The 27,744-nt window shown below is 42.7% G+C and overlaps 1 protein-coding gene and 1 long non-coding RNA gene across 4 annotated transcripts; one reads left to right on the top strand and one right to left on the bottom strand.

Annotated features, from left to right (window-relative positions):
• Window positions 1-2,836: 2,836 nt before the first annotated feature.
• Window positions 2,837-16,620, top strand: SARS1 (seryl-tRNA synthetase 1). Of its 3 annotated transcripts, none has more exons than XM_083617828.1 (11): window positions 2,837-3,137; window positions 4,887-4,957; window positions 6,759-6,839; window positions 9,984-10,142; window positions 11,228-11,371; window positions 11,624-11,779; window positions 12,378-12,599; window positions 13,361-13,490; window positions 13,869-14,026; window positions 15,240-15,369; window positions 15,941-16,620. In XM_083617828.1, the coding sequence occupies exons 1-11, from the start codon at window positions 3,002-3,004 to the stop codon at window positions 16,096-16,098; spliced, it is 1,545 nt and encodes a 514-aa protein (XP_083473954.1). In that variant the 5' UTR covers window positions 2,837-3,001; the 3' UTR covers window positions 16,099-16,620. The 3 variants fall into 3 exon arrangements, 2 of the variants coding, with proteins under 2 accessions (XP_083473954.1, XP_083473955.1); XR_014549102.1 differs by having other exon boundaries at window positions 2,856-3,137; window positions 15,240-15,620; window positions 15,681-16,620; XM_083617829.1 differs by having other exon boundaries at window positions 2,858-3,141; window positions 4,891-4,957.
• LOC310764292 lies at window positions 16,294-26,994 on the bottom strand. The gene is made up of 2 exons (XR_014549110.1): window positions 26,658-26,994; window positions 16,294-17,905 (listed from the first exon to the last, which is right to left on the bottom strand). It is a non-coding gene; the product is annotated as an uncharacterized lncRNA (long non-coding RNA).
• Between the last annotated feature and the right edge of the window lie 750 nt (window positions 26,995-27,744).

Genomic DNA, 27,744 nt, shown 5'->3' with positions numbered 1-27,744 from the left:
CATCAAGATGAATTAACCATCTAGCTCAATTTTAATGGGTCTGCTATTGATTTAAATGGGTCTACTATTGAGTATTTCTGGCTGTGCTAACTGGCAGCATGTTGTGGAATCTTATTTTTTTTCTGGCCCATCTATGTGAGATTGTGTTTAATGGAAAATACTGTACTGTGGTTTGAAGCTGGGACACTATTCTTATAAACCACATGCTCTGCCACTGTGTTATGGTCCCACCAAAAGATGCATCTATACTGCCAGTCCTTAAATGCCTCCTTTCTCTGTATTGTTAGTTCTGTTGGTCTCACAGAATAAGAAACATTTAAGTGAAACAAACAAACACAAAAAAGCATGGGGCATGAATTTGCTTAACCATTGCTTTTACAAGTGTGCTGTGTATTAGTATGCACCTTAAAGCTGAAGGGTCTTGAAATATTCTTTTATACTATTATGAATTTGGTCATGGTAATAGGCACTCTGGCATAACACACAAAAGCAACCAACAGGCCTCTTCTCATTGAAACCCACTCTGAACTTGCAACTTGGTTTTATTAGAAACATGAGAAGCTGTATTGTACCCAGTCAGGGCAACGTTCAACTGAGTCCAGTACTGTCTGCATGGATTGGCAGTGGGCTCAAGCACTACCCAAAGGAAGTCTTCTGCAGCCCTACTGAAGATACCAGGGATTGATATCTCTCCCCCTTTACATGCCAAGCATATGTTCCACCAGTGAGCTACATCCCTTCTGCTAGTGGTGTATAAATATGGCAACTAACATTTAATCCACTGGTTTATTATGTATGCTGTACTCAACATCATTCTTGGAAATAGCTTTAAAGGTAGGTCTTCTATTTATACAAGTGGAAACAAGACCTTGTAACAGCTAATGGTTTGAGATATGGAAGAGAATTGTTTTATTGTGCACATCCAATAAAACAGTCAGGTCCTCTAGATAAAAAAAAGGGTCAAGAGCAATTAGCTTAAATGCTAGAACTGTTCTTTTTTATTAATGTTTGCCTGAACCATTAGGCTTCATAAAAGGCTGCTTTTTCAATGCTGTTGTGATTGTGGATGTTGTGCCTGCTACCATTTTACCTTTTTAAAAAATTAAACACATGTAGCACTTCTTGCTTTAGCAACAACCAAAGCTGCAAGTTGTACAAATTCAAAACAGTTGCAAGGCATCATTTGTAGCATCTTGAGACATGTCCTAAACGGGGAGGTGACAACCTGATGACTTTGGGCCCTTTTGGAAAGAAGGGCGGGATCACTGAGCTCTGTGAGATTGCTCTCCCTGAAACAGGGAGTGCAAGTATTATTAAAACAACTGTTGTCCATCCAGGCCAGCTATGTGTTGGAAAGCTTAGGATCAGATTATCGTTATTTATTTCATAGAATTGTAGAATTGAAAGGGATCCTAAGGGTTATCTAGTTGAATCCCCTCCAATGCAGGATCATATCTGACAAATGGCCACCCAACATCTGCTTAAAAACCTGAAAGGAAGGAGAGTTTTCCCTTGAGTGCCTTTGTAACAGATGTACAGTGTCTTTGTAACAGATGTATTTACCAATAGGGACTGGGACATGGTGGTGCTGTGGTCTAAACCAGTGGTTCCGAATTAGCTAATTACTGATGACCCCTTATTTTAAAAAAGCCAAGTTATGGACCCCCTACTTTTGAAAAATTTGAAAACTATGGCAGTTACCTGTGCAAAGCAATTTTTTTGAAGAAAATGTGGGGCCGCCCCTAATAAGCAAATAATTTTAGGTATACTAAAAAAAACCACAAGACCATAAAATTTGTGACCTTACTACAAATTGCCTATCCCCAGAAAGTGGGTAAAACTTGTCTTTATTGCTCCACTACAACTGAATAATGGAATTGTGTCCCTAACGTGCCAGTGTTCTATATGCAGAAGGTTTTTAATATGAGAGAGTATTCAAACATGTAAGGAATACTTACCGTATTTTTCGCTCTATAGGACACACTTTTCCCCCTCCAAAAATTAAGGGGAAATGTGTGTGCGTCCTATGGAGCGAATGCAGGCTCCTTGGCTTCAGCGATAGCAACGCGAAGCCTCCGAAGCGCAGAGGGAGACGCTGCGCTCCAAAGGCTTCGGGTTCCTTTTGCTGAAGCCGGGAGAGCAAGACTCTCCTGGCTTCAGCAGAGAGGGAAAGCAGCGAAGCGCCCCTTCAGCGAAGTGGGAGGAGAAATGGAAGGGGCTCCGTTTCTCCTGCCGCTTCGCTGAAGGGATGCTGAGCAGAGAGGGGGAGATTTTTCTTCTTGTTCTCCCCCTCTAAAACAAAGCGAGTCCTATGTTTGGGTGCGTCCTATACAGCAAAAAATACGGCACTTGTAAGGAAGGCCCTGCTCGCTGACTCACAGTGCTCAAACCAGCCAGTTGGGGGTTTCCCAAGTCCTCACTGGGCTCTTACCTTCACATAGCTGTCAACGTTTCCCTTTTTTTAAGGGAAATTCCCTTATTCCGAATAGGACTCCTCACAAGAAAAGGGGAAAGTTGATAGCTATGTATCTTCAGCGTTAGCAATTGCTGCTGCAGTACAATGTTACCCAGCCCGCCCTAGAACTCTCCTTTTCTCTCTCTCTCTCTTCTGCGCTGTCTTGCTTTGTAACCCTGACGAGCCCTCACTGAGCACGGAAGCCTGCAAGGCTGCTCCTGTCCGGACAATCCCAGCTCCACTATGCAGAGGACCCGCAGCCCGCCTGCGCAAGCGCCACGTTTAGCGCGTGCCCTCCGGGCGGCGCTCTAAACACCCAACGCCCGCCCTGCGCGAGGCTCCTCCTCCTTTACGTCGGAATCTTCTGCGCACGCGCAGCGCCTTTCCCCAGCCCTTCCGCGCTCACAGTGCGCACGCGTGGCCTCGCCGGGCTCTCCTCCTGTCGCTTTGCGCCGGGCGGGCTAGCTGTCTGTCGAGCGTCTTCCTCCGTCCTGAGCCGGCGCCGCTACCTCGCCCCTCGGCTTCCAGTCGCTGCCCTCCGGCGCCATGGTGCTCGACCTGGACCTCTTCCGCGCCGACAAAGGCGGAGACCCTGAGCTGGTGCGGGAGACGCAGCGGAAGCGCTTCAAGGACCCGGCGCTGGTGGACGCGCTGGTGGCCGCCGACGGGGCCTGGCGGAGATGTATGTGGGGCGATGGGTGAGGTGGGGGGGTCAGTGGGTGAGGTGTCGGATAAGGCTGTAGGGGTGTCGTTAGGAAAGGGGGAGAAGAGGAAGCGCGACGCCCCAGCAGTCAGCCTAAGGGGGCCTTTGCGACCCCGACACGTGTCTCCCCATCTTCACGTTTCTACCTTGAACCTCTTTCACGCTGCCTCAGTGAGGAATCACGTTTGAACCCCTCGCCTCGGTGGCGTCCGGCGTGAGGCCCGTGAGAAGAAAGGGGCTCCCTACGGCCGTCTCTTCCCTCCCCGCCGTCGTGTGAATGGGCACGCAGACCTCTCTCTCTCACTCCCCTCCGCCAGCCATGAGGTCCAGCGGGGAGGGATGACCCTGCGGCCAGTCTTTGCTGCTGCCGCTTTATTTCTAGGTCCCGGTCGAAGGGCAGGTTTGGAGTGGCTCTTTTGAGACATCGGGGGAAGTCATCTCTTCAGAGGGCTTCAGGGCGCTCCCATCTGTCTTCTGGACAAACGCCCCCCCCCCAAAAAAAGGTGTAGGGTGTTGCTGTTTTAATTGTATTTCCCAATTAGGGTTTTCCTCTTCTCTTCGCCGGCTCTCTGGTGTTTCACAGCTGCATTGCCCTTTAAATGGACGGGCCTGCGATTTGGCAGGACGCTGTTCAAGCATTGGTGCTGCCTAGTCTGATGCAATCCTGCTGTAACCAGCATCATAGAAAGTGACTCTGGCGCGCTAGAGCTCATATCAGCCACAGCACTGCTTCATTTTCTGTGGGCATGTTTCCTTGCCAGCGATTTTGATAACTTGGGTTAAATGCCTTTTACATTGTGCTTTACATTGTGACAAAGCGTTGGTAATATTGCCTGCGGTGAAAGATGTGCTTTATTCCCTCTAACCAGAAAATGAGTGGGGGGAAATGGAATGGGCCTGTCACGTCAGGTGCCTGAGACCACTGCTACTTGTTTAGAATTGGATGGAGGTTCACCATATGATCCTATTCCCCAAACCATCTCTCCTAGACTTCATTTTCAATATCTCCACTATGCGGGTGGTGAAGAGTCTATGAAATGATATAGAATTCAAATTGTAATACAATGAAATACAAGATATAATAAATTAAAGAAGCCATCATTATAGAATTAAAAGTTATACAGCATATAGCAGAGTGTGTTTAAGTTGCTGTAGAAATGATTAAGTGATTTGCTAAGACCTTTAGCAGTTTTCAAGTAAAGCATTGCCATCAAGTACAGCGTTGCCTGCTGTTTGTATATGGAAATTCTGGAAGTAGGATGAGGAATACTTTGAAATATATATATCCAGCAACAATAACAACTAAAATAAAAATGAGATATTCAGTTTACGCTAAACTTCATTTTACTGTACCATGTAAAAATCATAATGAGTGTTCAGAATCAGAAGCTGCTTCCTTTGGTAGTGGGAGTGTTCTGTATTTGCAGGCCTCTGAATTGCATCTTGCTGAGATTAAATGAGAAAAAGTATATGCCATCACTTCCCATAATACTTTACAAACTACTATCCTTTCTCAGAGGTTGCCTGGATATTGTAACTTTTGCGCAGTATCATGCATAATAGAAGATAAAATCTTCAGTTTAACAGAATGAACGTATTTTAATCTGTGCTACACCCATAGTAGCAGCAGCAGCAGCCAGATAGTTCAATAGACTTATGATTTTGTGTAGAAACTTATCCTTTAAATGTAGACGCCTCTTAGCATTTTTTCAAATGTTTTCCTTCCAGGCAGATTCCGTGCAGACAATCTGAACAAACTGAAGAACCTCTGCAGCAAAACTATAGGCGAGAAAATGAAGGTGCGATTTATTGGAATCACAGCTTCTGATTGATTATCAAAACTACTATGATGTATGCCATTTTGTTTTGTGATTAACTGTGCTAGAAAACATGTAGAGTTCAATCAGTGGCATGAAAAACGCCATTAGGGAAATAAAAGGATTGACAGATTGGGAGCTGTCCAGAAGAAAAGTGATATGTCTGAGAGGATGATGATGAGGCAGCATGCTCAACTATACTATTAATTTTAATATTAAAGGTAAAGGTAAAGGGATCCCTGATCATTAGGTCCAGTCATGACCGACTCTGGGGTTGCGGCACTCATCTCGCTTTATCGGCCGAGGGAGCCAGCGTACAGCTTCCGGGTCATGTGGCCAGCATGACTTAAGCCGCTTCTGGCGAACCAGAGCAGCGCACAGAAACGCCGTTTACCTTCCTGCCGCAGCGGTACCTATTGATCTACTTGCACTTTGATGTGCTTTCAAACTGCTAGGTTGGCAGGAGCTGGGACCAAGCAACGGGAGCTCACCCCGTCGCGGGGATTCGAACCGCCGACCTTCTGATCAGCAAGTCCTAGGCTCTGTGGTTTAACCCATAGTGCCACCCACGTCCCATTTTAATATTACGGAACACTAAAACACAAAGAAGTTGTCAAGCTGAATTGAACCCACTATCATCTTAGGATCACAGTCTGATTCCCTCCCACCAAGCAATGAGATAGAATCGCTTAGAACTGGGTGAGGGGAAAGCGAGTTTTATTTATTGACTGGCCTTTCAAACTGCCTTTCATACACAGAATCTGAGGGGAGTGTGCAAAATATATAAAAATACAATAAAATGACAAACCTATGGGCCCTCAGTAGCAGTTGTAAAATACAGATACTAAGACTTTAATCCTTGCAGCTAAATCCCTGAGAAGAGAATTGCATTTTAAGTAAAGAGTGGGATAACATTGCCTCTAATGAGAGGGAGTTCCACAAATGGGCATGTAATGATAGTGAGGTCTCACATGTGTTGGCAGGATCAGGAGACAGGCCTTCTTTTACTTATGAAGTGGATTTAGTATCTCCAAATTATTAATTTAACACTTCTGAAAGAGTAATTTTCCAGTTTTATTTCCAATTGATACTGTGTTGAAAAAATAAAGGGTGATACCAGATTTGTTTGTTTACTGCAGGGGTGGCTACCCTCTTCTGCCCAAAGGCTGCATTACCTTTTGACCATGCCTGCAAGGTCAGCATGGCCAAAGTAAAAGTGGGTGTGGCTAAAATGGACATGTACACCACCATCCTTGCACAGGCATGCAGGACACACATACGCCACACACAGAGACCAATAACATCCATTGGAACTCTCTTTCCTCCCCCACCCCCATCCTTTCTCCAGTTTTACTCAAGCTTTCAGGGCTTTAGAATGAAAATGATGGCATCAGAGGCTGCCTCTACACAAAGTTCTTTGCACTGCCATGAAGAGCAGATTGTAATATTCCACCTGTTTCAGAGCACTCTGATGGTGGCAAAAATGGAATTGTGTATATGAAGGAGGGCTTCCTTGCACAGCGCCCTTAGTTTAGTCATGACCAAATGGAACTTTGAAGGGGTCATTCTCTTCTCCTCACCCACATTAGAGCACTCCAAGAATTGCTGAGAGAGAACATGGCAATGATATGTATGATGGATATTTTATAATCTTTACAAGGAAATGGAAACCGGTGATCTAGGCAGGTTGTCCTTCAAGCTGCATTTGTAGAATATTTTTGTTCTATTGCTTTTTATTTGCCAATTGATTGCTTTTTTTGTTTTTGTATTTTTACATATATAGAAAAAAGAGCCAGTAGGAAATAATGACCACATACCAGAAAATGCACAAAATCTCGATGAACTTACAGCAGACATCTTAGCAGTAAGTTATTTTCAACTAGTTTCTTACTTGACCATTCACTGGTTTACAGTGTATTGTATTTGTGAAATATACTCTGGTGTTTGCTTTTCCCCTCACACATTTCACTTGTGCAGCTTCAGATTGGGTGAGGAGCATGTGTGAATGAGAAAACATGTTAACTGCATTCTGATTCTTTTGTTCCCTTGCGCTATATTAATTGTTCAGTTACCCACTGGTCTCTAATGTTGGAGCTGTGGTAATTCTCTCCCTATGCAGGCTAGCTAGTGGTTTTTAAATTGTGTTTTTTCACCTCTCTTATACCCTGAGCTGAAATACAATTTTGTGAGGAGGGGTGGATCTGTAATTTGCCCCTCACTCTGCTAGTTCATCCTTTTCTCATGGGCAAGAGAACTGTGAGGCTTGCCTGTTGTCCACTGCTCAGTCAAGAGGCTATGGATGTTGAGGTTTAGGAAGCTCCTCATCTCCCCTTCCTGCCGTAGAACAGAGGGGAGTGGCATGGCTGGTGCAGCTCTGTGTGGACCATTTGGCTTGGCAGCATTGGAGCCAAACTATTCCCAGCCTTCCTCCAAGTCTTGGAGCTAAGGAAGGGGTGGATTTGCTGCATAACTGCTGGGATGACCCTCACATGGCAACCTGGGAATAAAACTCGGGTCACTATACTTGCCAACAGTGACGGCTAATTTACCCCAGCATAGTGAGTGAAAATGTAGGAGCCTATGTTAGAGTAAGGACCAAACTAGATAAGATGTCAGGAGATCTGCAGTCGGGTCTCCTGATGCATTTTTTTGATCAAAGGAGTCTGTGGAAGGAATTTGATTGTGGAAACAATGCTAAAGAAAATTGTTTAACTGTTTCCCTCTGCACCATTTCCTAACTAAATTCTTGCTCTCCTCCCCAAAGCTCCTATTTGCCCCAGGATGGAAAGTATATAGGTTCCCTGTATGAGTGTATGCACATACACCAGGAGCTTTGAATCTGTAGGAAAAAAGATTTTGGTTTTATTAATTGGCCTAGAAAAGTTTGTATTAATAGCTATATTGATGAATAACAAATTGTTTATTCAGGGCAGTTGTAGTTTAAAGAGAAGTATTGTGTCTTCCTTATGTTGTTTAGGATTTGGCCCATTAAGGTTTTATTATGTATCAGAATGTTTGTATAGAAGATAATTACGTTGTAATAAATAAGTTTATAGTAAAAAAAATGAGGATTTTTGGAACATAGTTATTCCTTAACTTTGTTTCTGACTGATTGAGGACTGAATCCGTTGTGTATTCTATACTTCTGCTTCCATATATAGCCAGACACATTTTGTTGAACTGTTAACCTGTATTCAGTACAGTTGTTATGTTGGTGGTCCAGAGAAACCTAAAAATGTTTTTTGGGTGCCTCAAATTAATTCTAAAATTACATTGGAAAGATTTTGGATTATATTCGACTGTCATGTGAAAAGCACTTAAAGTGTGAGCACTGAGCTAAAAACAATGTCCTCTTATGCTACTGAAACAATTTATAGTGGGGTGACTTTGGGCCACCACTATCTCACAGTATAACCTACTTCATAGGGTTGTTTTGAATATAAAATGGTGAAGGAGAAACATGTACACCACCTGGTGGTCTTTAGAGAAAAGCTGGATATAAGTGTAACAGTATTTTTTTAAAAAGGGTGTGTGTTTACTATCAAGCAATAGATCATCACAGAGATTTCATACTTGCTATTGTCCCAGCAGCAGCTGCTTCTCTGGGTGTAGAATAAGCCAATGCAGAGATTCAGTAGGAAGCACAGCTTGTACTGTCTCTGCAGCTGTAGTTAAAAAAGAATAAGAAGCTAAGCCTCCTGCCTTGCACAATCGTTTGTCCAGACACCAGCTGCTGAGCATACATCTTCTGCCATTTTGATAACTCCACAAGTCACAGTAATTCTCCCTCACACTGCAGCCTTGCAGCTGCTACTACAGATACTATAAAAGCTGTATATCTGAGCAGTTAATTTACCATCTATTGTATGTTCAGCTCTACTATACTGTGATAGCGGACCTCTGCCCTAGAACTTGCTTCCTCATTTTATTCCTTTCAGTGACAAGCCAAAATATTTTATACCTCTGGTTGTTGTTTTTTATAGGGTTGTTGTTTTGGATTGTTGTTTTTCTGCTGATATTTGTTGGTTACATTATTTTAATTATTGCTTTATTTTGCATTTGACTAGTAAGCCACCCTGACAACAGGAATAAAATGTGTTGGTAGCGGATTTTAATAAGTAAACTATTTGCCATGTTTCTTGTTGCATTACTCATTTTTCCATAAAAGCAGAAAAATGGTGAAGAAGATAGGTAGAGGGCTTCGTATGCCAATTGGCACCTTTTGTTAGCATGCACACTCTGAAGTGAGAAAGATCCTATATATACTAATAGCAAACATGCTTTCTGAGTGTAGGTACTTATACAGCCAAAACAGGATTGTCCATGCACAAGAGAGAAGCACCAGCAGGCTTTGGAAAACACCAAGGTTTCCAGATGTCTCAAAAAGTGAGGGCAGGGCAGGACGGGATGTATGGGAAGGAACCCCAGAGCATCCCAGTGAGGACCAAGCTTGTTCAGTGGGCACAAAATGCTGACAGTTAGCAGGGTGATGGTGGAATGGAGTATCTTGGAAAAAGACATGGCTGGCTTGCTGTGGTCCTGAACAGAAGCCCTCCACCGTATGGTATTTTATTGCGGAGCCCAATCTTCTGTTATGATAATAAAATCTGAGCAGTAGCACAAAGCATTCTTGCATGGGATACTGTGCTGACATGAGTTTTGGATCAGAAACTGCATCAACCAACCATTGTCTTGTCCTTTGGCCCCCAATTTGTGCCACTCTAAGACTTACATGTCTGTAATGCATAATGCAAAGCTAGTCCTTAATGAGGCTTTCCATGTGTGAGCCAAAGATCTTATCTGAGCTTCTGCTGGCAGTAAACTAGGTATTGCCTTTTACCCTGAGTCCCATAGAACCAACATTGGTTCTTGGTGATGCTAGACTACCGGCTGAAATGTGAAACTGAAGTTGATAGAATTATGGTTTCAAAAAAATGGATGTTTCTATTTTCACAAGATATTATTCTTTTCTTATATTTCTTATATTAGGCCCACTTTTGTGTTTCAGGGTCTTCAAGTAAGCCAAATAAAGAAAGTTCGTCTTCTAATCGATGAAGCAATACTGAACTGTGATGAGGAGCGCTTGAAGCTGGAGGCAGAGCGGTTTGAAAACCTCAGAGAAATTGGAAATCTCCTTCATCCCTCTGTGCCAATCAGTAATGATGAGGTAGGAGCAAATTCCACACTTTTATATAAATGTTCATGAGTGACAGTGTGTGGTTTGGTTGTCACAGCCTTGTGCATCACTATTAAACTGTCCTGCTGGTAGGGTGGGGAGACGGCAAGCTGAAGGTATAAAGTCCTGAGGATGTGAGACAGTACATCCTAGGTGAGGAGGTTGAGAAGTTTATGCAATTTGTATTCTAAAACAGTGTTCCCCATAGAAAAAAAAGTCACAAATGGGAAAAAAAAATCCCAAATAAGCACAAAACCCTGATCTTGTTTAGGAAATGTATGGGAAACAGACTTAGGCTGGAATTCAACATCATGGTATTACAAATGTCGCATCTGTGCAAGCATATCAACCTGCCAGGTGGAACAGTCTCCCCTCCCCCATGTGCTATTCTGGTGGTTCTCCTGACACCCATCAACCCCCTGAGACAATTTCGGGGGTGCAGGTCTCATGCAACAGGAAGGCCCGTTGTGCAAGTGAAAGTCCCTGCATTGGGCTTCCACTGACAGGGCCCCTTAGGTGAATCCTACCCATGATGTGTGGCTTGGATCCAACCATTTGTCCAACAAGACAATTTTTTGTTTAATAATACTATTAAGTGAGTCTGATACAATACTGGGCTGGTTGGATTTTGCATTGGAATAATTGCCTAAGAGTGTTGCTATGGAGACGTCATACTCATTCCAGTTGTTGGCAAGTAGTAATTTTGAAAGCACTTAAGAGAGTTGCTGGGTGCTTCTGTGACAGCCCTGCAGGAGACTAAAAGACCATCAGATCTATTCCTTGCTTCCTCTGCATCTCAGCCCCTTCTCCAGGGCAGAGCAAACCCACACACCACCTTCTCTTCAATCAGCCTATAGGATGCAGATGGCAGCATGCCACAAGTAGAGAGCAAATGCAGTGCAGGAAGCTTCTGGCAATTGTAAGTGCTACCGTGCAAGCAAATACCAGCCAGGATTGTGCATGTGAAGACATACAATTAAATCATGGATGAGATAATTGGCTTGGATTGATATAGTTTCTACTGGGATGTTCAAAGGCCTCAAACAAAACTTTCTCCCTTTTTATCACATGGGTAGGATGCAGATAACAAAGTGGAGAGGCTATGGGGAGACTGCACAGTGAGGAAGAAGTATTCTCATGTGGACTTGGTTGTCATGGTGGATGGCTATGAGGGAGAAAAGGGAGCCATTGTTGCTGGAAGCAGAGGATACTTTCTAAAGGTGAGAACTTAACTTCTTAATCATTGCTATTTATAGGACTGGGAGAATTGGGATCCCAGAAGAAAACTTATTTATTTTGAAAATTGTACCTTGCTTTTCAAAGCCAAAACACCACCTTCACAAAGTGGTTTGTTTAATATCTAAGCTGTAGAAGACTGTCAGAATATAACGTTCCTGCCAGTGCCGTTTCAAAATGTGGGTTCTCGGGAGCAGAATATTCACTTACTTACTTTCTTCTTTGTTGTTCTATAGGGTGCCCTGGTTTTTCTAGAGCAAGCTCTCATCCAGTATGCCCTGCAGACACTGCTTAGCAAAGGTTACACCCCAGTTTATACCCCTTTCTTCATGAGAAAAGAGGTGATGCAGGAAGTGGCCCAGCTAAGCCAGTTTGATGAAGAGCTCTACAAGGTAAGGTGGGAAGGGTAAAATTACTCTTTTAGTAGCAAACTATATAAGCTTCTAGAAAAGTTTTGTGTTGCTTCCCTTAATGTGTAATCACATTGTCCCTGGAGCCATGTGGAATTTTTCAAATACTGCTGGTAAACTTTCAGTCAGATAATTGACTGTATTTCAATATTTGTCCTTCATTTCAAATTGCTGCACACTTCTTTAGGAAGCATTTCTACCATCAGCCACAGTCGGTGCTAATAATTTATGATAATGAAAAGGAATGTTGGGTTGATAGGTTAAAGGTTTTGTTAACATTGTTTCTAATCATCACAGGCATTGTGCCATGTCTTCCCCATTTTCTGAGCCACAAGTACTTAACGGTTTGTCATTAGGGGGTCAGAATGGTTAGTGATGTTTTCATATGATAGGTAAGTAATGTAGCTAAGTTGTAGCTAAGCAACAACTTAGAAAAACAATCATAGAAGAAATTATATGATTCAGTGAACCAGTAATTTAGCCCACAAGGGCTTTCATTGGAGTGGTCCACTGAAGCTTTGTCTATGTACATGGCATCTTGCTGCACTGGTCTAATGGACTAACTTTTTCTACTTCTCAGGTACTTGGAAAAGGCAGTGAGAAGAGCGATGATAACACTATTGATGAGAAATACCTGATTGCTACATCTGAACAGCCAATTGCAGCATTGCACAGGGATGAATGGCTGAAGCCAGAGGACCTGCCCATCAAATATGCTGGGCTGTCTACCTGCTTCCGCCAGGAAGTTGGTTCACATGGCCGTGATACCAGAGGCATTTTCCGTGTGCACCAATTTGAAAAGGTATTGCAGTTGCAAAAGTTATTAATCCAGGGTTGTATTACTCATTTCACAAACGAGACAATTTCTGTTCACACAACAGAACTTCCCCTTCTTCTCTTCCTCCCCCAACCCCCGCTCCCCTCCAGATCAGATTTGAGGGTGGGGAAGGAGAAGGAAGGAAAGTTAAGTTGCCTCAACAGAAGTTGTTCCACTCACACAATGACTTAGCTTGAGTCAGTCCCCAGATAGTGTGAGTTTTTCAGCGATTTGCCGTTGAAGAAGTTTGCATTGTTGAAATGTATTGGGCAATTGAAATGAAATTGGTGTTCCTCTGTAACAGTTTATGGTAACTGAAAGTGTTGTTTATATTCAGTAGGAGACCGATAACTATTTTTCTCTGTCTCAGTAGTACTTAGAAGCTGGTTTATGCTTGGTAACTGAATGTTGTGTTTGGTTGCATTAGGCTGTTGAGTTACATTCACCTCCATTTTATGATTGTGTTCAGAAGTTTTATTTCATTGTTTTTTCTTGGTAAGGATATCTTTAGTAAAATTTGCTGGGTCGTCCCCCCCCCGACTTTTCATGCTGTCAAAAGCTTGGGAAATATTAGCATTGTTCCCAAAGGAACTGATTTTAGGGGTTGATGTTAAGTCACAGAAGACACAGAACAGTATAATTATTATATTCTGGGATTCAAATTCCTCTTTGTGTCTATGAAGGTTTGCTACTTTATTTTGTTTTTTGTTTCCTGCTCTGAAGTTTCTGCTTTTGACCCTTTCCAGATTGAGCAATTTGTCTATGCATCACCTCATGATAACAAGTCTTGGGAGATGTTTGATGAGATGATTGCAACTGCTGAAGAGTTCTATCAATCTCTGGGCATCCCTTACCATATTGTGAATATTGTCTCAGGTATGTATATGCCCCCCAAATAATTTGCAGCCTAATCTATGTTTGGTTTCTCAAAATTAAATCTTTCAGTGTTCTGTGTGGCCTACACCCTAGAAAGTGTGCACACAATTGCACCTGACAGCCAGTAATCTCTGGTCGTTTGTATCAGGATTTATTTGCTCTAACTGTAAGACCTGTAGTATCTCAGCATGCAGCCATGTACTCATGTTTATTGTCCAGACTAACACACATTCTAATTGAGGGAAATGACCATAGATCTCCTTGTTACTCTTGGTTTCATTCTGTATCTCCAAAACTAGGGGTGAGAAAGGCACATCTTTCAGTTCTCATTATTAGAACACTGAATCAGTACCTAAATGCCTCCTCATGTTGTTACAGGTTCCTTGAATCATGCTGCCAGTAAGAAGTTGGACTTGGAGGCCTGGTTCCCAGGTTCAGGAGCGTTCCGTGAACTTGTTTCTTGCTCGAACTGCACTGACTACCAGGCACGTCGGCTGCGGATCCGCTATGGACAAACCAAGAAGATGATGGACAAAGTAGGCTGCTTTGTATATTTTACATATACAACTCTCCCAGTGCATCATTTACAACATACTGGTGTTCTAGTTAAATAATTATTTGGGTTCTTAAGAAGGTGCTGCTGTTTACCCACTGTAGCCTTCAGGAAAACACCTGCCTTTTTGCTTTAGTCTGATATGTTTTTTCTATTCGCCATCTGAGTTGATTGTCCCAATAGGTTGCAACTTTGAGTCCTTGCTAGGGAGACAAGTTGGCAGTGATGTTGATTCTAAAGATCTAGCAAAAATTGGAAAGGCCCTGTTAATTTCCATAATTTCCCATAAAGATCCAGATTTTCTGCCTGTCATTTTGTCTCACTACTTCTTCTGTGATGCTGCCATGGAAGTGACCAGTTTGAGAATGGTCCACTTGCCAGTTGAGAATTACTGACTGCTGCCAAGGAGCCCTAGGATTGCTTTTTTGAAAAAAGTAAAAAATGTAATCCCTTAAAATTACGAAGAGTGTAGAAATGGAAACCTGAAGAATGAATAATCATTGGGCTTTCCTTTTCTTTTTTAGATCCGTTTTTAATTTGAAAGACAGAGGTTGTATCCAGTGAAGTCAAACAACCCCTAATAGTTACTTGGTGTTCAGATATTGGACATTCGTAAACAAACCAACATTCGTACAAACACATTTAAAGGCAAAGCTCAGTTATTTTCATTCTCACATCACAGAAAAGGAGGATGTTATCTAGTTCAACTAACAGTGCAATCTACCTTGCTGCTTCTAAAATGTTTAGATAAGGAAGTCTGTTGCTGAGTGATTGGTAATAATAATAATAATAATAATAATAATAATAATTATTATTATTATTATTATTATTATTATTTATTTGTACCCCGCCCATCTGGCTGGGTTTCCCCAGCCACTCTGGGCGGCTTCCATAGAAACCAAAAATACACTAAAATATCACAGATTAAAAACTTCCCTGAACAGGGCTGCCTTAAGATGTCTTCTGAATGTCAGGTTAAGCTAGAAAATGTTAGTTGTAGCATTCCTAAATTGGAACAACTCTTTATTAGACTGAAGGCTCTGTCTTTTCAGATGACTGAGTAACAGAATGACAGATTAGCTTTATTGGAATGGTTATTTTGGAGATGGTATTTATCCTCTTCAAAAATGTGTTTTCTTGCTGCTTCTTTTACTTGCTGGAGAATACTAAGAACATGAAATGTTCTGCCCTCAAAGGTGGAGTTTGTGCATATGCTCAATGCCACGATGTGTGCTACAACACGTGCTATATGTGCCATCCTTGAGAATTACCAGACAGAGGAAGGAATCATTGTACCAGAGAAATTAAGGGACTTCATGCCGCCAGGTAATAAAAGGAAAATGCTTGTTGCCCTCCCCCTCCCCATAGCCATCCATAATTGTGTATTTTATACCGTTTAATCATCCTTGTTGTCTGAGCCTAACAACTCTTCTTAACTCATACAACAATTGTGACAATTTCCTCCTGTCTAGAGTAAAGGGTTATATCGCGTATGACTTGCATTGTTTCTTCTCTTGACACTAAACAAAGAGAATTCATTACAGTTGCTATTTTTACTGACCCATAACATTTCAAGAGTTCTGTCATACTTCTTTTGAGTGCTAGCTTTGTGCCCAAGAGCATCACCACCAGTTTAGGAGCAGTATGTAAGAGGATGCAGGTGGGTCTCTCTGGTCCTTGGCTGGAAAAGGGTGGGTAAGGTCAGATGTGCTGTCCCTAACACTGCCTACTTTACTTTGTTCAAGGACATGGAGTAAATTAGTCAAGGTGACTTGGTGTGTAAGATTGGTGTGATGTGTGAGAACAGACGGAGGATTCTTGTTGATACTTCCTTTGTAGAAGTTTGGCCCTGGTGTGTTCACTCTGTTATCTTGCTCTGCCTTCTTCCTCCTTTTAGGCCTGAAAGAAATGATAAAATTTGTAAAACCTGCTCCTATTGATCAGGAACTTTCCAAGAAGCAGAAGAAACAGCATGAGGGAAGCAAAAAGAAATCGGCTGGTGGGGACTGTGCACTGGAAGGAAAGATGCAGAACATGGATGTGAACAGTCCCTAAAAGGGATCTATGTGTTACTTTTTCTGAGATTGCACAGTTTAGTGCATAAAGCTGCAGGGGGTCCTGGATATGAATTCCTGCTTTGTCTCATCCCTCCTGTCACCATGGGCAAGTTACTTTTTTCCATCTCGGCTTCCACCCACTATAGCATGGGAAGATGTTTCTTCCCATGCTGGCTCTGAGGATCCACTGGTGTTTGTTTTCACATTGAATGTGGAAAGCACTAGAGGTGCTGACCAGTTCCCCAGAAGTCTGTATGTCTTACATTATGTTAATTATCCATGGAAACAGTTTCTATTCAAACCCCTAGTTGCAAATCCAAGCAGAGGGAACAAACTGCTATATCATGTTTATTTGCTGAAAATCTCTGCTGAGCAGAAGCAACACTGGGATAAAGCAAAGATCAAAAGGGAAAATAAGTATAGGCATGTGGCGTTTTACTGTAAAGACAGTCTTTGCTTAGTCATAGGATTTTACCTGATATGGTGGCACTCGGTGAATAAAGCAAGCATTGAAAAAAAATGATGCTTTTCTCAGTTGTATTTTATGACTTCTGTATTTCTTGGATTCCTTTAACAACATTCTTGTATCTGCTCACATATGAAGTGGACTGTTTTACACAGATGTGTAAGTGGCCATAGTTTGCAGATATGAAATGCAGGTTAATAGAACCCAACTTTTTGTTTTGTGTTAGTACTGGCCTATTAGCTGTATGCCTTCAAATACATTTGTGCAGTACTTCCATGTCAGCATAATAACTTGGCCTGTACCTTCCATTTACCTCAGTTATCCGTAATTTTCTGGATATTTAATTCATTCAAATTGTAACATTTAATAATATCTGTGGAATTTGCATAGCAAAAAGGAGTCCCATATCAGATGAAATATAGAAATTGAGAGGGCATGTCACCAAGCTTTTAGCACCTAGGATGCAATAAATCTGGTCCTAAAGACTTGAACTCATTTAACATAGATGAGTATTTCCTGGCCAGCTCCTTATCAATCTGGAATTTCAATCCTACCCTCTTAACTGTTCAGGTTACCTATATGAGATTGCACAGGGTTCCTCTTTGGAGAGAAGACACAAAGATAAATAGGAGTTGAACAATTAGCTGACCAAACACTAAGCAGCTGTCTGGAGAAGGTGGAATGTCCAGGCATCTTCCATTCATATCAGAGGTGAAGAAACAGCATTTTACAAGCTTCAAACAGCAATTTCCTTGCTGGGAAAATTTCCTACCATCTTCAAACTTCCATTCCTTTTTGATGTGTCTTTGGGTTGTGTTGACCTATTCATATCTGACATCACTGGTGACCAACAAAACACTCCTTCCACTCCAATGCACTTAAAAAAATCATCAAGGATTTCCTTTCCTTTAATGTAGCCTTTTCAATAACCTGAAAGAAGTTATCAGATCAACAGTAGGAGGGACCTTTTTAAGCTACCTAGGGGAAATTTGGTCCATTAATCCAATTATATCTACTCTGAGTATCTGAAGAAGTATCTGAAGAAGTGTGCATGCACACAAAAGCTTATACCCAGAACAAACTTAGTTGATCTCGTAAGGTGCTACCGGAAAATTTTTAATTTTTTCCCAACTGCGTCAGACCAACACGGCTACCTACCTGAGCAGAACATCGTTTGAGACAGCCCATGTCTTTTTAGGCAAGAGGCTGCAAAAGGGCCAGAATTTTCCCCTATAAGTAAGTTTGAGAGGCATGCTTTCGTCTTACCAGCTGGTGGCAATAGAGACACCATTTCTCCATCATTGGTGCTTTCCCTTTCATACAAAAGGCAAAGAAATCCCTGTTGGTTGATAAGGAGGGGAAACCTAGAGTCAGACAATTATGTTTATCAGGACCAACCAGTATGTCACAATATAGCTAGCTCTCCAATAACTCTCTATTAGACGAGCTGTTAAACTCGTGCAGTGGGAGGGGAAAGGGTACCCCTGACTGATGTTGTACCCACAAAGTCTGCATTTAGTCTGGTCTTAAGATTGAGGTAAGAGGAAATACCAAAGTTTCAGTTTACTTGCTAAGTCCAACTTAATTCAGTAGGATTTCCTCCCAGGTAAATCAGTGTAGGATGCGGCCTGTTTGTGCCTAATTGTGCTGCTGATGAGCAGAAAAAATACAGTTTCTTAAATAGTTTCCTAGATTGAAAGAACAGAACAGAAATAGTGGAATCATAGAATCTTAGAGTTGGAAGGTGTCCCAAGAGTCATCTAGTCCAACTCCCTGCAGTGCAGGAACCTCAGCTAAAGCATCCATGACAAATGACCCATCCAGCCTTTGCTTCAAAACCTCCAAGGAAGGTAGGGCCAAAAGCTCTTGAGGGAGACTGTTCCACTGTCAAACAGCTCTTAAATGGCAGAAAGTTTTTCCTCTCTTGTAACTTGAATCCATTGGTTTGAGTCCTGTCCTCCAAAGCAGGAGAAAACAAACTTGCTCCCTCTTCCATATGACAGCCCTCAAGATATTTGAAGATGGCTATAGATGTTAGGAAAAATTGAGGGCACAAGGAGAAGGGGACGACAGAGGACGAGATGATTGGACAGTGTTCTCGAAGCTACCAACATGAGTTTGACCAAACTGCGGGAGGCAGTGGAAGACAGGAGTGCCTGGCGTGCTCTGGTCCATGGGGTCACGAAGAGTCAGATACGATTAAACGACTAAACACAATAACAATAGTGAAACATCCCGTTTCAGCATAGAAATTTAGCAGGAGAAGTGCAGCAGTTTTCCAGGCACAGTAGCATGCAGGTATATATGTTTGTATAATAACGTCTCTAAGGTAAGTGAGAGGTAGAGTGGAGCCTCTCTTGCGTGGGTTTATATGAAAGAATGGATAGTATATTTGACTGCAGTTAGTGAATGGAGTGCTGCAGTGTTGCTCAACAGCAAAATGAAATAGTTTGTGAATTTGCAAAGAGCTCTATAGCAGAGATTGTTATACGCATATATGAGAGCGATTATAGTGCCTCATTGTGCCTATATTTATACCCAGTCTTTCTGGTTTTTCACCCTGGCTTATTAGGATGTTTTATGGCGTTTCTTACTGTAGTTGCTTCATACTGTTTTATTGTTGGCTTTTATTTTTTTATATACTGCTGTTTTTATTGTGTTTCACTACATGCATAAGCTGTCATGAACTATATAAGGAAAGGTGGGGGTGAATATTTTGAATAGCACTCACTATTTCTACTTTCTGGAAACCAAAGACGTTTTTGTTTTGAGAAGCCTTTTCAGCTGGATGAATTTTCTTTTTCTTTTTCTTTTTTAAAAGATACCTGTTAGAGAATTACTCTAAAACTGAATGTCCCCTTCTGCCATAGCTCCTACCCTCTGGGTACTTATAACTCTGCATTTGTTGCCTTACACCACAAGCAAGAAAGTTGAAGTGAATTTGGATTACGGGTTACAACGGTGTGTCATTTTCTCATTATGTAAATATTTCTGGCTCCTCTACCTGGTTAGTATTTACCTGGGAAAGCCTCCTAAAGAAATCTCCAAAGTATTACATTTAATTAAAAGAAAGATTCAGCGTGGCCTACAAGAAGGAGAAGCCTGTAGAGGATTTCTTACAAAGTTTCTTAAATGCTCATGTTCCTCAAAGTATTGATCTTATTAAATCTATAGCTGGTTTTGAACCTCTCCCCCTCTCCCCCCCAAAATGGACTTTTTTTGCACATGAAAGAGCAGCTGGTACCCAGAGAGGCAGGAGCAGTCTTTCAATGGCCATGGGCCTTCCATCCATCTGACTGGGAGCACTTGCTCCCTGGCTTTCTTTGATCAGCCACACTGGAGAATAATACTAAATAGAAAGAGGAACAAAAGGAGCAGCTTGGAGAGGCTCCAATTTGTAATTCAAAAAAGGGGGTTGGAAATTCACATTCCTGCTTGCTGCAGCCCTGAGGGGGGAGGGGAGGGGAGGGGTGGGGGACATGATTTCATCACCCCTGATGATTGCCTGTTGTTTTCTTGCTGCTGCCACAGTCCTAGTGCAATAAGATGGGGGTTTGGGGGAGAGATACTCAGACAAAATCTACCCAATCATGGTAGACAAATTCCTTCTGTTTAATTCTGGAAGGTGGGTGGTGGTCTTTTAAACTGGCCCAGCCCAGCAAAACCAAGAATGAAAATCAGACGGCTTAGGTGGGTTAATCCAACACACTCCGCAGTGGGGTCCCAGTTAATCCAAACTTGGTAAATGTACCAGAGTTAACAGCAGTTTACAAACAAGATACCTCCCGAAAGGAGTGAGAAAAGATAGAGCTGAGTGTGCTAAGCTAACCGAGCATTTGTTTCTTGCATAGCGTTTGTTCAGTGCTGGGTGAGTTGCAAGGCACAGAGGCAGGCAGCCCAGAGGTTCCTTTTCTCCTGCTATGAAAAGAGCAACCCTGCCGACAGCTTCGGAGTTCTCATCCAAATGACATGAAGATGCATGTAAAACATGAGCCTAAGGTTGGACTGAGAAAGGAGAAGGAACAGAACCATGGTTCAAACACCGCCTGGTCATCGTATACCCATCAGATCTTGGCTTGCCTTCTGTCGGTTCTGTGACTTGCGGCCTTATCAATGGCAGCAAAGGTGTCGTGTTTGAAGGATTGATGTAACAAGTCATAATTTTGATCTGACTTGTGAGATTACTCCCAATGGCTGTGCTAAAGGTGAACTTGCCCCCATCTGCAGTTGGTCCACAGTGGGAGAAATTTGTGAAAACTTTGCATGTATCAGCATACAGTTAGGGTGATTCTGAGCCAATTAACTGATGGGTTTTGAAATAAGAGCAGCTGCAGTTCACTGTTCCACCCCCATTCTTCTCTAAACATGACAGCACTTGTATAGTTCTGCCTTCCCAGGTGTATGCATGCACACATGTGACCCTATCTTCAGATACTTGGATTGACTTCTGGCACATAACCTCCCTGCCTCCCAGAACAGAACAAGGAATGTATCACTACTGCATGCATTTGATAAGTTGGGAAAAGGAACTACAGTGGCTGTTTTGATTGCATCAAGAAGACAGGTGTGATGCAGTAAATGCAGTGTGGGCATTCACTATCTGAGACTGAAATCCCTACCGAAACAAGAAGTAATTTGGACAAGCTGCTTTGGACAAACCTGAACTATCTCAGAGTCCTGGTTTAAGGATAAGCAAGATAAAAAAAAATGTGAGTGAATAAAACCCCAAGGTGGTTGTCACCAATGGAAGCAAAGGCTCAGAAAAAGCTCAATATGGAGGCCAAATGGCCAAAATATTGGGAAATTTTGGAACAAGGAGACAAATTGAAATTGCAGAGTTTTGAGAAATTAAAAGATAAAGTGCGAGGCTGGCTTCATTATTAACAAATAAGAGAGGCCTATAATTTGGACAAAAAAATTGGCTTCCAGGTGGAAAAATCAAAATTGGAAACAGAACTGTTAGATCCCAAAACTAAGATACTCTCAAGAATGTATAACTTGCTGTTAAAATGGAATACGCAGGATGAAACGGTTAAATCTGCTATGATTAAATGGGCACAAGATGTTGGACATAACATTATGTTTGCTGACTGGGAACAGTTGTGGACCACCGGTATGAAATTCACGGCATGTAATGCCTTAAGAGAGAATATTATGAAAATGATATACAGGTGGTACATGACACCAGTCAAGCTTGCAAAAATATATCATCTGCCCGATAATAAATGTTGGAAATGTAAGGAAAATGAAGGTACATTCTTTCACCTTTGGTGGACGTGCCCAAAGATTAAGGCTTTCTGGGAGACGATCTATAATGAAATGAAAAAGGTATTTAAATATACCGTATTTTTCCCTCTATAACACGCAGATTTTTTCTCCTAAAAAGGAAGGGGAAATGTCTGTGCGTGTTATTGAGCGAATGTGTGGTCCCTGGAGCCAAATGGCAAAAAAAATCAGGCAAAAATCAAATCGCGCGTCTCGGAGAAGGGAAACCTGAAAAGAGGAAGTGGCTGCTTTCCTGCATTCTGCCTCAGGGTCTTACTGCCCACCCTCCTCTGTTTCCTTGCTGTGTTTGCTCAAACGGAACAAAGAGCAGGGAAAGCCCCTCCCCTCCAGGCAAGCAGAGAGGAAAGATAGAGAGAGCGCTAGAGCTGGCTGGCTTGGGTGGGTAGGTGAGGGAAAACTTTTGCCTTCCTTTCCTCCCTCCCGTTATACCCCTCTCCTGCATTCTTAGCCAGCTGCTTCTCTGCACACCCCTCTCGTGCTCCTTGTCCATTCTGTATTTTTCCTTCCTTCCCCACTTAAAATGTGGTTAAAAAGCATGGATCCACATGGATCCTCAGGATCTTTGCATTGGGTCACCCCAAATTCACCATCAGATCACATAGCATGTCCATGGCTACAGCCTGCCCCCCCCCAAATCACGCACCCACTGTTGCCTGGGGCTGCAATGGTGCAAAATCGTGGTTACAAAACATGGATCCTCAGGATCTTTGCATTGGGTCACCCCAAATTCACCATCAGAGCACATAGCATGTCCATGGCTACAGCCTGACCCCCCCCAAAATCACACACCCACTGTTGCCTGGGGCTGCAATGGTGCAAAAACGTGGTTACAAAGCATGGATCCACAGGGATTCTCAGGATTTTTGCATTGGGTCACCCCAAATTCACCATCAGATCACATGTCTGTGGCCACAGCATGAAGCACAAAAATGATACATCCACTGTTTCATTCAGAATGTTTTTTCCCTTGTTTTCCTCCTCTAAAAACGATGTGCGTGTTATGGTCAGGTGCGTGTTATCGAGCGAAAAATACGGTACCTTTCTGAAGAAACCAGAGGCTTTTCTCCTGGGCATAGTTGGCCAATTGGTGCCAAAGAAGGGTAGAACTTTCTTTATGTATGCAACAACAGCAGCAAGAATACTTATTGCAAAGTATTGGAAGACACAAGATTTACCCACCCTGGAAGAGTGGCAGATGAAGGTGATGGACTATATGGAATTGGCGGAAATGACTGGCAGAATCCGAGACCTGGGAGAAGAGTTGGTGGAAGAAGATTGGAAGAAATTTAAAGACTATGTGCAGAATCATTGTAAAATTAATGAATGTTAAAATGATGCTGGATTGAAAATAAGTGGTATTAGCTATGAAGTTAATAAGAATATGCAAAAATGGATTGATAATGGATGAAAATATATAGTTATAATATGTTAAGATATAGAGTTAAGATAAATGAAAGAGGGTAAGGATTTGCTGATTTGATTATGTAAATGGGGATACAAAAAGGGGAGGTCAAGGAGGTCAAGGAAACAAGCAAATGAGTTTAAAGATATAAAAAAATGGATTTGTTTTTAATTCCTTTTTTTACTTAATTGCTTTTTGTATTTTGTATTTTTATTTTTCTTCTTTCTTTTTTCTTCTCTATGTATTTTTGTACATTTTTTCTTATTTTTTTCTTTTTATATGCTTTCTTTTAATTCTGTAAATCTTTGTTTTTTGTAAAATTTCAATAAATATTTTATAAAAATAAATAAATGTGAGTGGTCTCTTGGAATATGCTTTCTAGACCAGAATGCCAACAGGAGTAGAATCCAGAGGTCAATTATAGATGTCTGCTTTAGACATGAGACTGCTATACTGTACATGGGGTGGTGAGAAATACTGTATTTTTCCATCTATAAGGCACCCCCATGTATAAGACACCCCCTATTTTGGGGGACTCATATTTAAGAAAATGGGCGGAGATGTATCTGTGTATAAGATGCCCCCTAATTTTTGACATTATTTATTAGGAAAAAAACCTAGTCTTATACAGTCTTATACACGGAAAAATACGGTATATGGTGGTTGTTTTTTTGTAGTGAAACTTGGTAGAGTGATGATCTGACTGGCTCAACCATGCAATTCCCCACCACCACCACTTTAAATCGGAAGCTCCTCTTCTCCTGTACCTTTTAATGCTCTGGATGCACAGCGCCAGCTCAGCTTCCCTTTAAAAGTCACCAGTAAAATGAAGCTACTCATTAAGTTCAAAGGATGAAGCAAGCACAGGGCAGATGTTTCTTTTGGCCCCTGGCTGGGGAGGCAGCCACCCAAACCCTCCAGGTGCCAAGGGTCGATTCACATAATGCCGTCTCTGCCCACGCAACCATCCCCAGGCGGGTACAATGAGAGATAAACAAAGGTGGTGACTTTCCAGCTGCAACAATTACAGGAGTGGTTGCTGGTTGGGTCTGTAATTACTCTGTGCATGCTTTGCATTTGTCCGCATGAGCTGTGTGAGTAGAAACCATACAGTGAACCAGCCACAACCCTCTGGGGCCTCTTGCTATATGAAGGCCAGTCACCGCCTGGAGCATTGCCCACCAGCTCCATGCCTCCAGTTCAGTGGTGGTTGCTGCCCATTGGGGCAGGTAGGGCCCAACAGTCAGTGTCACCAGAGAGAATGCCAGGCAGAGCCAACTACTTCTAATGTTGCCCCCATCCTCCTCCCTGGTGACTTGTGCAATGGCAGTGCTGAGACCGAGGAGGAGGAAGAAGCTGACGGTAAGACCCACCTCCTGGACTGGTTGTAAACGAAGAAGGCAGGCAGGTGGAGTCAGGATGAGGCTAGTGGGGCAGCAAAGGAACATGCCAGCAGGCCACAGGGAAGGAAGGGTGCTTGAGAGTCTGCCCAGCACCCCACACACCTGTCTGGGAGGAGGCCAGCTAGTAGCTGGCCAGGGTGCTATCACCATTTCCTTCTTGAGGTTCTCAGCTGATCACATCCCCCTTCCTCCCACTAGGGGGTGCCCTTTTCCCTTCTTTGTCCTCCCCCCAGAACAGAGTCCACAATACAGAAGGGTTCCCTTTATTGTCAATGTGATGATTTAGCAGTTCCCTGGGGACCACACCCGGCCACTCTTGACATTGCCTCTTTTCCAATACTTGTTTGACTTGTTCTCAATCTGTGTGCTTCACTTGCCGCCTTAGGGCTACGCTCTGTTCGTTTGTACAAAGTGGGGGGTGGGGGAGGAATCCAGGTCTTTCCCCAAGAAGTGGGAGCTGCTGCTGAGATGTCTTCACTTCAACAGTAAAAAATATATGAAGAGGCAGGACTGCAAGCTTGGCCTGTGAGCAGCAGCACCAGCTTCCTCAGCTGTGCAGCGGCCGCTTTGACTCCCCCATTAAATCCTGGTCAATATCTTCCTGCCCTGGTGCCTCTGAACCCGTTTCTCAGATCAGTGGCTCAGGCAACAAGCCCAGATGCATGCAGCCGTCTCCTGCATCACCCTCCATAACCAATCAATTGGCAATGCGGTGCTGCTGAATTAGCAGTTCCTCATCTCCTCCAGGACTAGCATTCACAGGGCCCCAAATTCCCCATTAAATGTGTGTTCTCCTTACTTCATCTGGATGGCCTGAGCCAGGTGGACCAAGCACAGAGCGATCATTGCCATTATCATCACTCCCCAGAGCAGTTTAATTCATGCTGCTCTTTGTGGCTGCAACTGCCAGCTCTTCCAAGTGCTCGAATGCTAAATAATAGACTTCTCAGGAAGATAATAAGCCCTGATTTACAGATCTTCTGAAATTAATCACTTAGCTAGCAGAACCCACACAACTCTTTGGGGTCCTTGCAGCAAGGGTCTTTTGTTCCATGCTTAAAGCATATTGGCAGCATTTGTATGTCACACAGTAAAGCCTAGCTAATGGTTTGCCATGACTGTACAGATGGTTCCCACGCAGCTCCTCTCCTCGCATGTGGGAGCAACAACCCACATTCCCCATCTTAGTGTTACATCCAAACCAGTAATCCCTAATAATTGGTTAGGCAATATTTTCTTAAGTGAAGTGAAGCCTGATCCTTGGGTCAGGAAGAATTCTAAACCAAGAATTATAGTTTGCTGCTCCTGTTCACCAAAATGGGAGCCATCTTTGTGTTCACAGGAAGCCATTAACAATGGTGTGCTGTAATGTACGAACTGGGCCAATTATTTTGTGATTTCCGCCACATTACCATAATGGTGGTGTTGCCATGAGGATACCTGAGTCTGCAAGGAGGAGATTCTCACCTAGAACAATCTGAAGTGGTTCCATTGCTCACTGAATGTACAGTATTTTCCCAATTGATACCATTCTATTTTACAGGTTCATACAATCTGTAGCTAAAAGCCATTACACAACCTTGACCATCTTTGATAACAGCCATAAAATCCTGTATTCTGCTTTTGCTTTGCAAAAGGCTTTCCCTCAAATCCTGAATGAAAAGTGCTTGAATAAAATATCCCCTAAACTTTTTAGACTGAGGTTATCATAATAGATCTAGTTGTTGCACACAATTGAGAGAACAGGGTATTCTCAACTTGGATTCAGATTGATTTTAAAAGACATTAAAATGATGTAAGCCTTTAATTCCTTGCTGCTATTTTTTAAAGATATATAGCCAGTTTCCACTTCCTAGTAATTTTATTTTTACTGTTTCCATGGCAAAGACCCATCCAAATAGCATGGAGAAATCAGCCCTCTGGGGATCCAGCTCATTGCAGAAGCCTACTTGAGTATTCATGAAATAATGAATGAACAATTACAAATAAGTACAGCTCACCCATTTACTCCCGGTGCCATCCTAGACAGAGTGCTGGAAACTAGCCTCTCCTCACAACTCTTTCTCTACTTCTGAATTCATAGCAGAAACAGCTGGAGTCTAGCAAGCCTGACTTTTCCTTATGGGCAGAGCCTCAGATCTGCCACCAAATCAAGTCGAATGTGCCAGACATCCTGCAGACATCATGTGTGTGTTCAAAAGAGAAAATAACCCGTGTGTGATGGTTGCATGTTACAGTGCGCTTGCTTGTTTCCTATTCCTTCCCACACAGATGTGCCCTTGCACATGGCTTTTGTAACTTGCAGTGCAGTCCTCCCTCACACAGTGGCCATCAGCCAGCACCACACCTCCCTCCCTGCCCCATTTTTCTGCATTCCTTTCTTATCAGAGTGCATGCATCAATAACGCTCATATCCCAAGGTGCTTTTGGAGACTTCACAATGGGTATCTGAGTTCGATTCCAACCTTATTCGGTTCTTGTCCTGGATGGTGTTGAGCTCCTTCGCATGCCTTGCAGGATGGGTCCTAAATCCAGGGTGTAATTAATTGATGGCCATTCTCCTCCTGAATGGCACTGTCTAACTTGTTTGTTTTCACTCAGTAGGCTAGGAGGAGAGGCAACATTCCTCCCTGTATCCTTGGGAGCCATTGGTTGCTCCAGCCTGTCTGCCTGCCTGATTGGCTTGCAGCTAGAGAACTGCTTGGCCCTTAGCAGCAGAAACAGGAGTTTAAGAGAAACTTGGCCTAATTTGCCTCTAGTTATGCCATGTCAGTGTACAGGGAGCTGTGTGTTCCAGTTTAGCATCTTTGATGCTGGGTTTTCTGCACCTGCTTTGTTCTAGGCTGGTTGGTTGTCTACATCCAGTTCAAAACAAGTTATCTATTGCTAAGGAGTTTGTCTTGGCAGGGCAGAGGGGTTTCGTTTTGTTATTATAAGTCAGGATGCAGATAGTCACCCAAAGGATGATGGGTGCTGTTGAATAGACTTGGGCTGCAGTCCTGTACTGATTAATCTGGAAGTAAGCCCCATTGAACTCTGCAAGCCTAACTTCTGAGTAGGTGTGTATAGGATTTTGTGCTACAAAAA

Source organism: Podarcis filfolensis (genome assembly GCF_964270895.1).
Source record: "Podarcis filfolensis genome assembly, chromosome: 6".
Lineage (NCBI taxonomy): Eukaryota > Metazoa > Chordata > Lepidosauria > Squamata > Lacertidae > Podarcis > Podarcis filfolensis.
Note: the sequence above shows the minus strand (reverse complement) of the source record. Positions and strands in the feature narration are given on the sequence as shown.

What these genes read in the sequence shown, in the direction of transcription:
- SARS1 (XM_083617828.1), top strand. Translation starts at nt 3,002, where the DNA reads ATGGTGCTCGACCTGGACCTCTTCCGCGCCGACAAAGGCGGAGACCCT. An exon ending in TTGATGAAGAGCTCTACAAG is followed by an intron (nt 11,780 to 12,377) that starts GTAAGGTGGGAA and finishes TCTACTTCTCAG; the next exon opens with GTACTTGGAAAAGGCAGTGA. An exon ending in AAGGGACTTCATGCCGCCAG is followed by an intron (nt 15,370 to 15,940) that starts GTAATAAAAGGA and finishes TCCTCCTTTTAG; the next exon opens with GCCTGAAAGAAATGATAAAA.